The 12,702-nt window shown below is 48.4% G+C and overlaps 2 protein-coding genes across 2 annotated transcripts; both read left to right on the top strand.

Moving 5' to 3' along the window:
• Positions 1 to 3,181: 3,181 nt before the first annotated feature.
• Positions 3,182 to 8,371, top strand: M430DRAFT_100196 (hypothetical protein; the record flags this gene model as incomplete). Its single annotated transcript, XM_024860615.1, has 7 exons — positions 3,182 to 3,736; positions 3,992 to 4,441; positions 4,504 to 5,454; positions 5,507 to 5,673; positions 5,727 to 7,373; positions 7,439 to 7,709; positions 7,757 to 8,371. The coding sequence occupies 7 exons, from the start codon at positions 3,182 to 3,184 to the stop codon at positions 8,369 to 8,371; spliced, it is 4,656 nt and encodes a 1,551-aa protein (XP_024721541.1).
• Positions 8,372 to 10,373: 2,002 nt separating this feature from the next.
• M430DRAFT_27332 (hypothetical protein) lies at positions 10,374 to 12,624 on the top strand (the record flags this gene model as incomplete). The annotated part of the gene is made up of 2 exons (XM_024865580.1): positions 10,374 to 10,557; positions 10,616 to 12,624. 2 exons carry the CDS (start codon positions 10,374 to 10,376, stop codon positions 12,622 to 12,624), a joined length of 2,193 nt encoding a protein of 730 aa, XP_024721540.1.
• Positions 12,625 to 12,702: the final 78 nt, after the last annotated feature.

The raw sequence follows: 12,702 nt of genomic DNA, 5'->3' as shown, positions 1-12,702 counted from the left end.
GGGTTCGATCCCAGGACCTTTTGCGTGTTAAGCAAACGTGATAACCAACTACACCAACCGGCCGTATTGATGTGAAAAGAACTGATGTATAGATAGAAGTGCATCCATGCTTGTGCCGGATCCAAAATTGAAAAAGCAAAGCCCTTACAGGAAATTTGGCAGATTCCATGTCTAACATGACAAGAAAAAAAGAGAATTTGAAGGTAATGACCAGTCTGGGACTCGATCCCAGGACCTCTTGCGTGTGAAGCAAGCGTGATAACCAACTACACCAACCGGCCGTGATATGTTGTGTGTTGGCATCGTATAAGGTAGGTATAAATGCTTCCTGAACCTTGCTGGGGCTAAAATCTTAAAACAAATGTTTTGTAATGGTTTCCACACCAAGTACTCAACTCTGAGCCGTGTAGCAAAGGACAAAAAAAAAGCAAAATGAATGTGCCATTGACCAGTCTGGGGTTCGATCCCAGGACCTTTTGCGTGTTAAGCAAACGTGATAACCAACTACACCAACCGGCCGTGATATGTTTTGCGGTGGCATTGTACAGGTAGAAATACTTCTCGCACCTTGCCGGGACTAAAAACTCAAAAACAAAGCCCTAGCTGTGCTTCCACAGACTCACAGCAAGTTCTGGACTTCTCATAAAAGACAAAAAAGAATGATCGAAATATAGGCCACTGACCAGTCTGGGGTTCGATCCCAGGACCTTTTGCGTGTTAAGCAAACGTGATAACCAACTACACCAACCGGCCATAATATGTTGAGTGAAGCGGGTAGTGGGTAGAAATACCTGATGGTCAGCTGAACGTTGAAATATTTTTGCCTCACTGGTTGCGATGTGCATATATGATTGAGTAAGGCGCATTTTCAAAAAGAAAGCATATAATAGGGCGCTTGGTCTAGGGGTATGATTTTCGTTTCGCATGTACTCCAGAACGTGATTATGAAAGGTCGTGGGTTCAATTCCCACAGCGTCCAATTTTTGCAATTTTTTTTTATTGGGTGAAATTTTCATCTAATTACCTTTTCCCCAATCATTTGCTGTCTACATATGCTGTTGATGTTGAATTCCGGCTACTTTTGGTAGCGAGCTCTACACGTGCCTTTCTGGGGTGGGGTGTCCCCGCTTCTTGGGACTCCAAGGAAGGCGTTTGCTCTCTTTCAATTCACAATCCCAATAGAAGCCTCCACAATATAAGTAACTTGCTACTCCTCTCCTGTTCCCCCTCTGAGATCTCCCGGATGATTCTATCTCTACTAACGTTAATAGGCCCTCTTTTTTGATCATGATGCTAGGCTTCCTCCGAAGTTCCGAAACCTCCGAGATTTACTCTCTCTTTTCCCTTAGAAGATATCCTCTGTTTTGGATTCAGTACGGTATTTTCTAGATGCAGGTTAAGTAATAACCTCACGGGTAAAAGAGGAGGAGAGCTTCATCTATCAGATTGCATGTACAGCTTTGAAGACACCAGTTTCCGGGTTTGGGGCGACATGCCCAGAGGATTCACAAGAACAATATGCAACTGCGTCAAGGAACAAGAAAGATTCCCAGGAGTTCGACTATAGTGTCACAGCAGGCGCTCGGTCATGATGGGCTTTCCAGAGCACAATATCTTCATCCCGTGGAAGGCCAAGTATTCATCCCAAGTTCCCTACCGACATACATTTCTTCGTGTTTCTAGAAGACCGCACCTCGTTCTTTAGACCCGCTCCCTGTGGTTTGACTGCCGCTTTGAGGCTCTTGCTCGATTCGCGGCCAGGAAGCTGGAAGGTGGCCGCTATTTCAATGTTGGTAGAGGGGACCTAAAAATGGACCGGACCCAGAGAAGGTTGCAACAAAGAATTCACTGCGGCTTCTTGTCCTATATCACTTCACGGCATATCAAAGCATACAACGGCCCCGCCCGCCAAGCATAGCCAGAACTCTGAGTCCCACTGTCCCACTATCGGCATCGAGCAAAAGCGCATCCATAGACTGGAATTCGAAAGCGTGGCGGGGGACTAGCCACGAGTCAGACGACCCTTGTTCTATGCGTATCCCAAAAGACGTCACGACTTCGGGCTTCCAGACCGAGAACCAAGAGCGATTTGTTACCTTTGAATGCACGACTTGTCCTGTTCGTCAATATAGCAAGCCGTTAGTTATCCAAGAAACGGCATTTTCTTGTGCGCAACTACTCTCAAATGTCCGAATCCCCGTCGACCAGGGTGTTCTCGCTACATGGAATTTATCGAGCTGGATTTCAAAGCACGTTTCCAAAGGGAGAAGAGAAATCGTAACGAATCGAAGATATTGGACAGGCAATACGAAGTGTGGCCCCGGGAAATACTTGCACGGAGTATGTTGTACCGACCTCCCTATACTCCGTACAATGGCGGTGGAGATAAAAATCCGAAGAAGCTTTTATATCGGTCCAAGCACTAGCTAGACTAGCGCTTAACGATGGCCATTCTTGGAAGTCAAAAAACTACGAAAACCCGGGGCGTCATGTTTGTTGTCGATACTGCGACTGGCTAGGACTTCGGTTCATGGGGTGGGTATCGTCACGCTTAATGGAACGTCACTTTGCTATGAGATCATTGTGGGTGTCGCGTCGTCGGATTTGCCAAAGTGTGGAGAGCCCTCCTCTGCCGATTTCGACTATAACGCAACTACGAGATGAAATCAAGTTAGCCAACGGCCTTACTCTACATCTTACCGCCCAAGCAGAACTTCAAGAAGATTAGAAATATACGGACTTTCCTTATCCCCGAAATCCGTCCTTATCGCCCTGTCCTCCCCTCAATCTTATTTGCTTACTTGCTTACTACTTGGATACTTTGGGGATCGATGCGGCTTGATAATCCACAATGGTTCGAACCAGCTCCGCTCTTCGACTACAGCCCCCTCGAGGGCTGGAGCTGCTCATCAATCCTCATTACGAATATGTTGCTTGCTAATCGGAATAATTGCTTTCGCTGACTGTGCCTTTTTGGTGTTGCACCGTAAGCTTTTTCTTGACCCTTTCATTGTTCGTCTCTACTTTCCTTTCAGACCGGCTCGGGGAAGTTTGGGACCCTGTGCCTGTTGTACCCTTGCTTGTGTCTCAGTCTTATGAGTTTGAGTTACTGTGATATAAACGCTTTCTCCTGCCCACAATCCGTTCATAGGCTTTTCTGCGGTGACTTTATACTCCCACCATGTTTCCATCGCAGAATAACCGCATGTTCGCGGAGAGTGCTGAGGGCCGCACTCGCAATGAGGGGCCTCGCATTCCTCTGCACCATGTTGATGAGACCGGAGAACGCCCTCATGAACCAGAGGAGGCATCGCAAGCCCAGTCTACTGGGGCCGATGTCAGTCGGGATGGGGCTTGGGGTGAACGCGATATTGGACGCCCGGTCAATCTAGAAGAAGCTATGCAAGATTTCGAAGAACTGCGCCACCAGCTCACGGAACTATCTAAGACTCGGACTCAAAGGACAGAAGACAGGCGTAGACGAGCATCTTTCGGACTCAGGAAAACTTCGACTGGCGCGAGCCGTCGTACGGCCCAAGATGTCGAGGCACAAGGAGAAGAGAAGGGGGATGGTGACGGATTCGAACTCGGAGAGTTCCTAAAGGATGGGCACCTTGAGAAAAGGACTTCCGCAGGGTCTGCCAAGAAGATTGGAGTGGTATACAAGAATCTCACAGTTGAGGGAGTTGGCTCGACGGCAACCTTCGTCAAAACATTACCCTCTGCTATTATTGGTGTAAGTATACCCCTCCCCACATTTCTTCAGGGCCACTGTCTGCGGCTCTACTCCAAGTTTGATCGCATCGCATTGGCATCTCTTGCATGTACTAATTTCGGAATGAAATTGAGTGGAACTGAATGACCAGAGTTATTGTATCCATGCAGCCAGATCATTGAAAGCATCATTTTCGTCTATTCAAAATTTTGCTTGGCTTCATTCTTCCAAAGTTCTATAGCATGAGAATCTGAAGCTAATGACTCCTATATGTAGACTTTTGGACCTGATCTCTATAAGATCCTTACAAAATACATACCCTTCCTACCAAAGCCGGGGTCTCATGGAGCAAAACGCGTCCTGATACACGATTTTACTGGTGTTGTGAGAGATGGAGAGATGCTCATGGTTCTCGGCCGACCCGGCAGCGGATGCAGTACATTTTTAAAGGCCATTGCCAACAAACGGGAAAGTTTTGCCAGCGTCACTGGAGAAGTGCTGTACGGTGGTATTCCAGCCAAAGAGCAGAAAAAGAAATTTAGAGGAGAGGTCAACTACAACGAAGAAGATGATCAGCACTTTCCCACTCTCACTGTAGGCCAGACGCTCCAGTTTTCCCTTCTGAATAAGACGAAGAAACATGAGAAGGGAGAGATTCCAATTATCATTTCCGCTTTGCTGAAGGTATTTGGAATCTCACATACCCTTCACACTCTCGTTGGCGATGTAAGTTCTTCCCCCTCCCCCCTCTTCTGGCGGATTGAGAAACGGCAACTGATATAACACAGGCTTATGTGCGAGGAGTTTCGGGTGGTGAGCGCAAACGTGTTTCCATTGCTGAGACTCTTGCCACAAAGAGTAGTGTTGCGGCGTGGGATAATTCAACCCGTGGATTAGATGCTTCAACGGCTCTCGATTATGCTAAGTCACTACGAATTATGACGGATATCAGCAACAGGACCACCTTTGTCACCCTCTACCAGGCTGGTGAAGGTATTTATGAATTGATGGACAAGGTATTGGTCATTGATGAGGGGCGAATGGTATTTGCGGGACGAGCCAACGAAGCCAAGCGTTATTTCCAGGATCTGGGTTATTATTGCCCGGATAGGCAGACGACTCCGGACTTTTTAACTGCCTGTACTGATCCAACCGAAAGAAGATTCCGGAAAGATTTCGACGGGCCAATTCCAAAGGGACCTGTTGAGCTGGAGAAGGCCTTCCGCGAGAGTGATGCGTATAAGAAGGTTTTGAAGGACGTCGAAGACTATGAAAGGGCACTCAAGGAGAGCGACTATGCCGATGCACGACAATTCAAGGAATCGGTCCAAGAAACGAAGTCGAAGACTGTTTCGAAAAACTCTAGTTACACGGTCTCCTTCGTTCGACAGGTTCTTGCCTGTACCAGACGTGAGTTCTGGCTCACATGGGGAGACAAGCCTACTCTCTACACGAAGTTCTTCATTATCATCTCTAACTCCTTGATTGTTGGCTCACTCTTTTTTGGGCAATCAACTAATACCGGAGGTGCCTTCTCAAGAGGTGGTTCTCTTTTCTTCTCAATTCTTTTCTTGGGTTGGCTGCAACTGTCTGAGTTGATGAAAGCTATCTCCGGGAGAGCTATCATTGCCAGACACAAGGATTACGCTTTCTATCGTCCGTCGGCAGTCGTGATTGGAAGAGTATTGCAAGATATTCCCATGATATTCATCCAGGTTATTCCATTCTCGATTGTCATGGTAAGTACAGTAATACTGATGTTGGACTACAGTGTGCTGATGTGTATTCTAGTATTTCTTGGCCGAGCTCGATGTTGATGCCAGCAAGTTCTGGATATATTTTCTCTTCATCTATCTCACGACTCTCTGCATCACGTCTCTCTACCGCATGTTCGCAGCGCTCTCCCCGGCCATTGATGATGCGGTCCGGTTTTCTGGTATCGCCCTCAATCTTCTAATGTAAGTACTTCATAGCATTCTAGATTATCAGTTTTCTAACGGTATCTTGACAGCATCTACACCGGATACGTTATTCCTAAGCCTCAATTGATAAGTGATTATATCTGGTTCGGTTGGATATACTATATAAATCCTCTTTCTTATAGTTTCGAAGCTGTCGTAACCAGCGAGTTTTACAACAAAGACATGGCTTGTGCTCCAGCTGAGATAGTCCCAAATGGCCCGGGATATGGCAATTCTGCCTACCAAGGCTGCGCCTTTCCCGGTGCGGAATTAGGGTCCCTGAGTGTACCAGGCGCGAGATATTTAGAGACCTCGTTTAATTACACGCGGTCACATCTCTGGAGGAATTTTGGTGTTCTAATTGCTTGGACTGTTCTTTATATTCTAGTAACTGCCATTGCCACCGAACTTTTTGATTTCACCTCAGGTGGTGGTGGGGCTCTTGAGTTCAAGCGATCCAAAGCTGCCAAACGAGCACTGAAATCTGCTGCTGCACCCACAGACATTGAGAGCGGTGATAGGAAGCCTAGTCTGCCTTCCAGTGGTACCCTCGATGGCGGCGAAGATGATGCGATGCAGCAGATTTCAGGATCCGAAAGCGTTTTCACTTGGGAGAATATCGAGTATACTGTCCCATACATGGGAGGAGAGCGTAAGCTACTCAACAAGGTCAATGGCTACGCGAAACCTGGAGTCATGGTCGCTCTTATGGGAGCCTCAGGAGCTGGCAAGACTACTCTCCTGAACACACTGTCACAGCGCCAGAAAACGGGTGTAGTCACTGGAGATATGCTTGTCGATGGCCGACCACTGGGCACAGAATTCCAGAGGGGTACCGGATTCTGCGAGCAGATGGATCTCCACGATGGGACTGCCACTGTTCGAGAAGCCCTAGAATTCTCTGCTATTCTCCGACAAGAGAGTAATATTTCAAGAGCGGATAAAATTGCATATGTCGACAAAATCATTGATCTCCTCGAACTTGGCCCTATACAAGACGCTCTTGTCAGGTGTCTTGGAGTGGAGCAACGCAAGCGAGTTACTATTGGGGTTGAACTTGCTGCCAAGCCCAGTCTCCTACTCTTCCTGGATGAACCAACCTCTGGACTTGACTCTCAATCTGCTTACAGCATTGTGCGGTTCCTCAAGAAATTAGCAAGTGCTGGCCAGGCCATTGTTTGTACTATTCACCAGCCTTCCTCGATCCTCATCCAGGAATTCGATATGATCCTTGCTCTCAACCCGGGAGGCAACACCTTCTATTTTGGACCCGTCGGAGAGAACGGCTCAGCTGTTGTCAAATATTTCGCTGATAGAGGAGTCCATTGCCCCCCTGAGAAAAACGTTGCGGAATTCATTTTAGAAACTGCAGCAAAGTCTAACAAGCAGAAAGACGGTAAGCAATTGAATTGGAACGAGGAATGGCTCAACTCTGAAAATTCCAAACAAATTTTGGAGGAAATCCAAAGAATCAAGACGGAGCGAGGCAAAATCCCCCCACCACCGGCTACCTCACAGTCAGAATTTGCGTCGCCCACATGGCTCCAAATTACTGAACTCACGAAGCGATTGTTTATACAGTATTGGAGGGATCCTTCTTATCTTTATGGAAAGTTGTTTGTTTCGGTCATTATTGGTATCTTCAATGGCTTCACGTTCTGGCAAATGGGTTACTCTGTCACAGATATGCAAGACAGGTTAGTGTTATTTAGTCCCTGCCTTGCTGTTAGAAACATATCAGACTCGTCGCTAACTGTCTCAGGATGTTCACATTGTATATAATCCTGCTCATTCCGCCAACTGTGGTCAATGCCGTGGTACCGAAGTTCTACCAAAACCGAGCACTCTGGGAAGCACGAGAGCTTCCGTCCAGAATTTATGGTTGGGTCGCATTCTGTACTGCTCAAATAGTTGCCGAGATCCCAATTGCAGTCGTTAGTGCAACAATTTATTGGGCTGCTTGGTACTGGCCTACTGGACTTCCCGGAGGCACTTCAACCTCTGGCTACGTCTATCTGATGACGCTTCTTTTCGTAGGTCATCTACCTCCACTATTATGAACTTTTACTGATAAAAGTAGTTCTTCTTCCAAGCTAGCTGGGGTCAATGGATCTGTGCCTTCGCACCTTCTTTCATGGTCATTTCCAACGTCCTACCATTCTTCTTCGTGATGTTCTCGCTCTTCAACGGTGTCGTCCGACCATATGACCAGCTCTCGGTCTTCTGGAGATACTGGGTGTACTATCTGAACCCGTCCACGTACTGGATCGGTGGCGTCCTAGCCGCGACTCTAAACCACACTCCCGTGCGCTGCTCTCCTCAAGAAGCCGCTTACTTCAACCCGCCCCCGGGCTCCACCTGTTCCGCATACGCGCAGGACTTCGTCAACCGAGCAGGCGGCTACCTCACCAACCCCGACGCCACGTCGAACTGCGGATACTGCCAATACTCGAACGGGGTCGACTACATGCGCACCCTCAACATCTTGCCGAAGGACAAGTGGGGCTACTTCGGTATCTTCCTGGGCTTCTGCGTGAGCAACTGGGTCCTGGTCTACTTCTTCATCTACACGGTGAGGATCAGGGGCTGGACCTTCGGGTTCGGTCCGCTGTTCGGACTGATGGGCAAGGTTGGCGGTGCCTTACAGAAGCCCTTCAAGAAGGTTGGGAAGAAGGTGGCTAAGAAGAACAACTAAGAGAGGGTAGCTGTGAGATGAAGATATATTAGATCGATTTGTTTGTCCGGTGTTGCCAACGGCTGGTGTGTTTTGGGGGATGAGGGATTGAGATTTCTAGTATTAATAGTCCAGTCGAATTCATGCAGAAGACAGTGCGTGCAATCATGTATGGCAACTGCTGCTCGAAAGGGTGTCAAGAAAGGGGGGAGGGGTGTTTAGGATAAAAAGAAGTCAAATAAGTAAAGGAGTTGTTTAGAAAATACCTCTACGTAGTATTATAGTCGTCTGTCCGACAGATATTTTCACGAGTAGAATAAAGAGATGATGTATATTCTAAAAGATTTTCAAAAGTCTTTCTGTCGATCTGCCAGTCCTTGCACCCAAGGGTCGAGGCACGAGAGTTGGATTTTGGGGGACTGAAAAGAAAGGGGGGAAGGCTAGGAGGTTGTTTCGCGTACCCGTCCCACGCCCAGATCTCAATTAAGATTGGAGACCAGAGAAAAATTCAAACGTAGAAAGGGTCCTGTTATATTATAGTAAACGCTTGGTATAAAGCAAGCAAAAGGATGCTCAGAAATCTGGGAAGGGGGAAAGTAGTCAAGGTCTGAGACCTCAGGAGAGAAAAATAATCGCGATAAAAAATAGGGAAGAAGCAAAAAGAAAATCCGAGACGACGTTGACAAGATTCGAACTTGTGCTCCCGAAGGAAACAGCTTTCTAGGCTGTCGCGATAACCACTCCGCCACAACGCCTTGTTTTGCGTGTTTGATGTCGACTAGGGCGCTTGAAGCGGAAGAAGAGGCAACTATTCGCGTCTTTGAATTTTCCAAAAAATTATACCAAAACCAGAAAAAAATGAGAAAGAAAAAGTCCAAAAAGGTAATTCCATAGCGACGTTGACAGGACTCGAACCTGTGCTCCCGAAGGAAACAGCTTTCTAGGCTGTCGCGTTAACCACTCCGCCACAACGCCATTTACTGTTCGTTAGTATTCGGATGTCGTATTTTGATTGATAGCTGCTTATGAGAAGAACATGTGGGGCGTATCAGAAAAGGGAACAATTAGCCTTGGGCCCTGATTTGCTAGATAGGGCCCTTGCTCAAGTTACTACCTTAGGTAAGGTCAGGTAGACAAGGCTTTTAGTACTTAGCGGCCATGTTCACGAGACATGCACAAGATGTCAGTTATCAGATTGGCTTTCCAAGTACCGTAGGTCAAAAGGGCCAAGATAATCTTTGACAACGGAGTTGGCGAATGGAGTCAACTCGGTAGGATACCTACTCATGGCCAACAATTCATTCTCTTACAGCGTAATACGTCAAGGCCTTCTGCTTTTGCGCTTTTGCATCCGCTTTTCAAGATCTGATAGGAGCCCCGGAAGAGTGAGACAATGCCCTCATCTAGATATGTACTATCCATGCGTACTGTCGCGTGAGGAGTACGATAATGCAGGGTCAGGAGTCAAGCCCTCCAGCCTTTCAATGCTCATGCCTGGAAAAGAAACACGCTGCTGCTTCGCGGCTTCGCGGCTCCTCGTCAACACGACGTCCGTTCCTCCACGTGTGCCATTGATTGGCTGAACCACAGACTTGCAAGAACACAGCGACAGTGAGGCGTGGCGGTTTGGGGGTGGTTGGCGGGCAGATCCCTTGAGCCTTAAGAGCTTCAGGGCGTAGATCACAAGGTTGCCGCGCTGTATATAGGAGTAGTGTATAAGAGAATAGTTCCCAGATCTCCTCTGTCCATTTGCCGTCTTCTCTTCTCGTGTGTATAGGATATCTATGTCTCTATAGATATATCTATTGAGGTAGATGCACCGCTGAGTCTTTTGCCATCCCGGAAACAAGCTGTCGAGACAAGCGGTGGCCTTCCCGCCGGCCTGCTCTCTAGGTACCGTTCATCCTGCCAGAAGGCAAACTAAACCCGCAAACGGCGCACGCGAGTCTCCGCGAAGAATGTCAATGGTTTCCCCGGTGCAAGAAAAGAGCCTCTTGATTCAAGGTGCATTGGGTTGCCCAAGATGCGTTTCAACGCCGCCCTTCTCTTTGCAGCGTGGCTCACCCGCGATGTTGTACATGCAACACCTGTCCGCGGAGGTGGGAGCCAGGCCGATCTGCAGGCGCCATTGGAGGACCTGAAAGATTCACACCCTCAACCCGAAACCTCGCAACGACGACTGCAGGGCAGATTCTTGCACATCACTGGTGCGCTCGTCCCTGGTCCACGAACTCTTATCTGGCGACCCATGCTGACCAGCTCCAGATCTCCATCCAGATCCCTTCTACAAGGTTTATTCGTCGACCGAAGAGAACGACGCCTGCCATCGTGGAAAGGGCACTGCGGGCACGTACGGCGCTGAAACCACCGACTGCGATACCCCCTTCTCGCTGGTGAACGCGACCTTCAAATGGATCGCGGAGAATATCAAGGATGATATCGATTTCGTGGTATGGACGGGCGACTCGGCGCGGCACGACAACGATGAGAAGATTCCTCGAAAGGAAGCCGAAGTGCTGAGCACCAACAGATGGATCGTGGAGAAGTTCCGAGATGTCTGGGGCGAGGGCGGCGACGCCTTTTCAATCCCTATTGTGCCCACGTTTGGCAACAATGATATCCTGCCGCACAATATCCTCTCTTCGGGACCCAACAAGTGGCTCAAGGAATTCAGCCGTATCTGGAGCAGCTTCATACCGGAGGAGCAGACGCATGGCTTCGAGCGAGGTGGCTGGTTTTACGTCGAAGTAATCCCTAACAAATTGGCGGTCTTCAGTCTCAACACTCTCTACTTCTTCGATCGTAACGCTGCGGTTGACGGCTGTGCTTTACGGTCTGAGCCTGGCTACGAACATATGGAATGGCTTCGAATCCAGTTGGGATTCATGCGGGAACGCGGCATGAAGGCAATCCTCATGGGCCACGTCCCTCCTGCTCGAACTGGAAGCAAGCAGCTCTGGGACGAGACTTGTTGGCAGAAATACACTCTGTGGCTTCGACAATATCGCGATGTTGTCATAGGCGGCCTCTACGGCCACATGAACATTGACCATTTCATGTTCCAAGATACAGATGAGATTGATCTTGTCCTTCTTGGAGACAATCCGTCTGCTCTTCAAGCTGTACGGTCCAGCATGGACGACGAGTTCACGATCGAGTCTGCCAATGACTACCTGGAAGAGTTACGTGATAATTGGTCTGACCTTCCAAATCCAGCTGCTGCCATAAAGGATGAAGATTCTTCGAAAAAGAAGAAGGGGAAGAAGAGCAAGAAGGAAAGGGCTCTTAAAAAGATCGGCGGCCCATGGGGGGAACGGTTCCACACCACCTTCGTTTCTCCCAGCGTGGTGCCGAATTACTTCCCAACTCTCCGGATAATAGAGTACAACATTACCGGACTTGAAAATGAAAAAGTCTGGACAGATGTCCGCCCAAAATCAGGGACTAGTCAGCAGATTGATCGGCCTGTCGAGGAGGCCGAGATGTACGTTGAAGATTATGAGGATGATGTTGACGATACCGAGACAAGTCCTGGGGTAGATGATGAGTCTGTTGGCAAGAAGAAGAAAAAGAAAAAAGGCAAGAAGCACAAGAAGAAACCGTCGAACCCTGATCTTGTTATTCCGCCCCCGCCCTCGAAGAAGTCCCCTCCGGGCCCCGCTTATTCCCCTCAAACATTGACCATGCTTGGCTACAAACAATACGTTGCAAACTTAACATTCATCAACAACGACTTCACCAAAACCGAAGTCCCTGAAGATGATGTTGACGCAGATAAATGGCGAAAAGGCAAGCACCATGGCGAGGATCCGAAGAAGATTGCAAAACCGAACCCTTTCGAGTACAAGATTGAATATGACACATCCACCGACCCGACCTACAAGCTGAAAGATATGACTGTGCGGAGTTACATCGAACTCGCTCACAGGATCGGCCAGTATAAGCCCGTGAAAGGAGACCAAGTTGACGAGCTTCGCGTCGAGGAATTTGATGAGGAAGTCGAAGATGATTCTGATGCCGACGACGATGACGATGACGATTATGAAGATAATGATATGAACGGGGGAAAGAAGAAGAAGAAGAAGAAGAAGAAGCACAGGAAGCGCCGTCGCAAGCAGCTCAAGAAGAACAAAGTCTGGCTGCAATTCATCAAGCGTGCCTTCGTAGGCACAGTGGAAGAAGACGGCTTGCGAGCAATCGCAGAAGCTCCCGAGACCCCAGTGCTGCCGGCCAGTGAGGGGATACCAACAGATGCGCATGATGGCGAACTATGATCGAAGCGTGGTATAAAATCTGATTGCATTTAGCGTGGGGGAAACGGCGTTGACATGGCATCCAGGCACAATCATGTA

Source organism: Amorphotheca resinae, assembly GCF_003019875.1.
Source record: "Amorphotheca resinae ATCC 22711 unplaced genomic scaffold M430scaffold_5, whole genome shotgun sequence".
NCBI lineage: Eukaryota > Fungi > Ascomycota > Leotiomycetes > Helotiales > Amorphothecaceae > Amorphotheca > Amorphotheca resinae.
The sequence above is the reverse complement of the archived record's forward strand: the minus strand, read 5'-3'. Positions and strand labels throughout refer to the sequence as shown.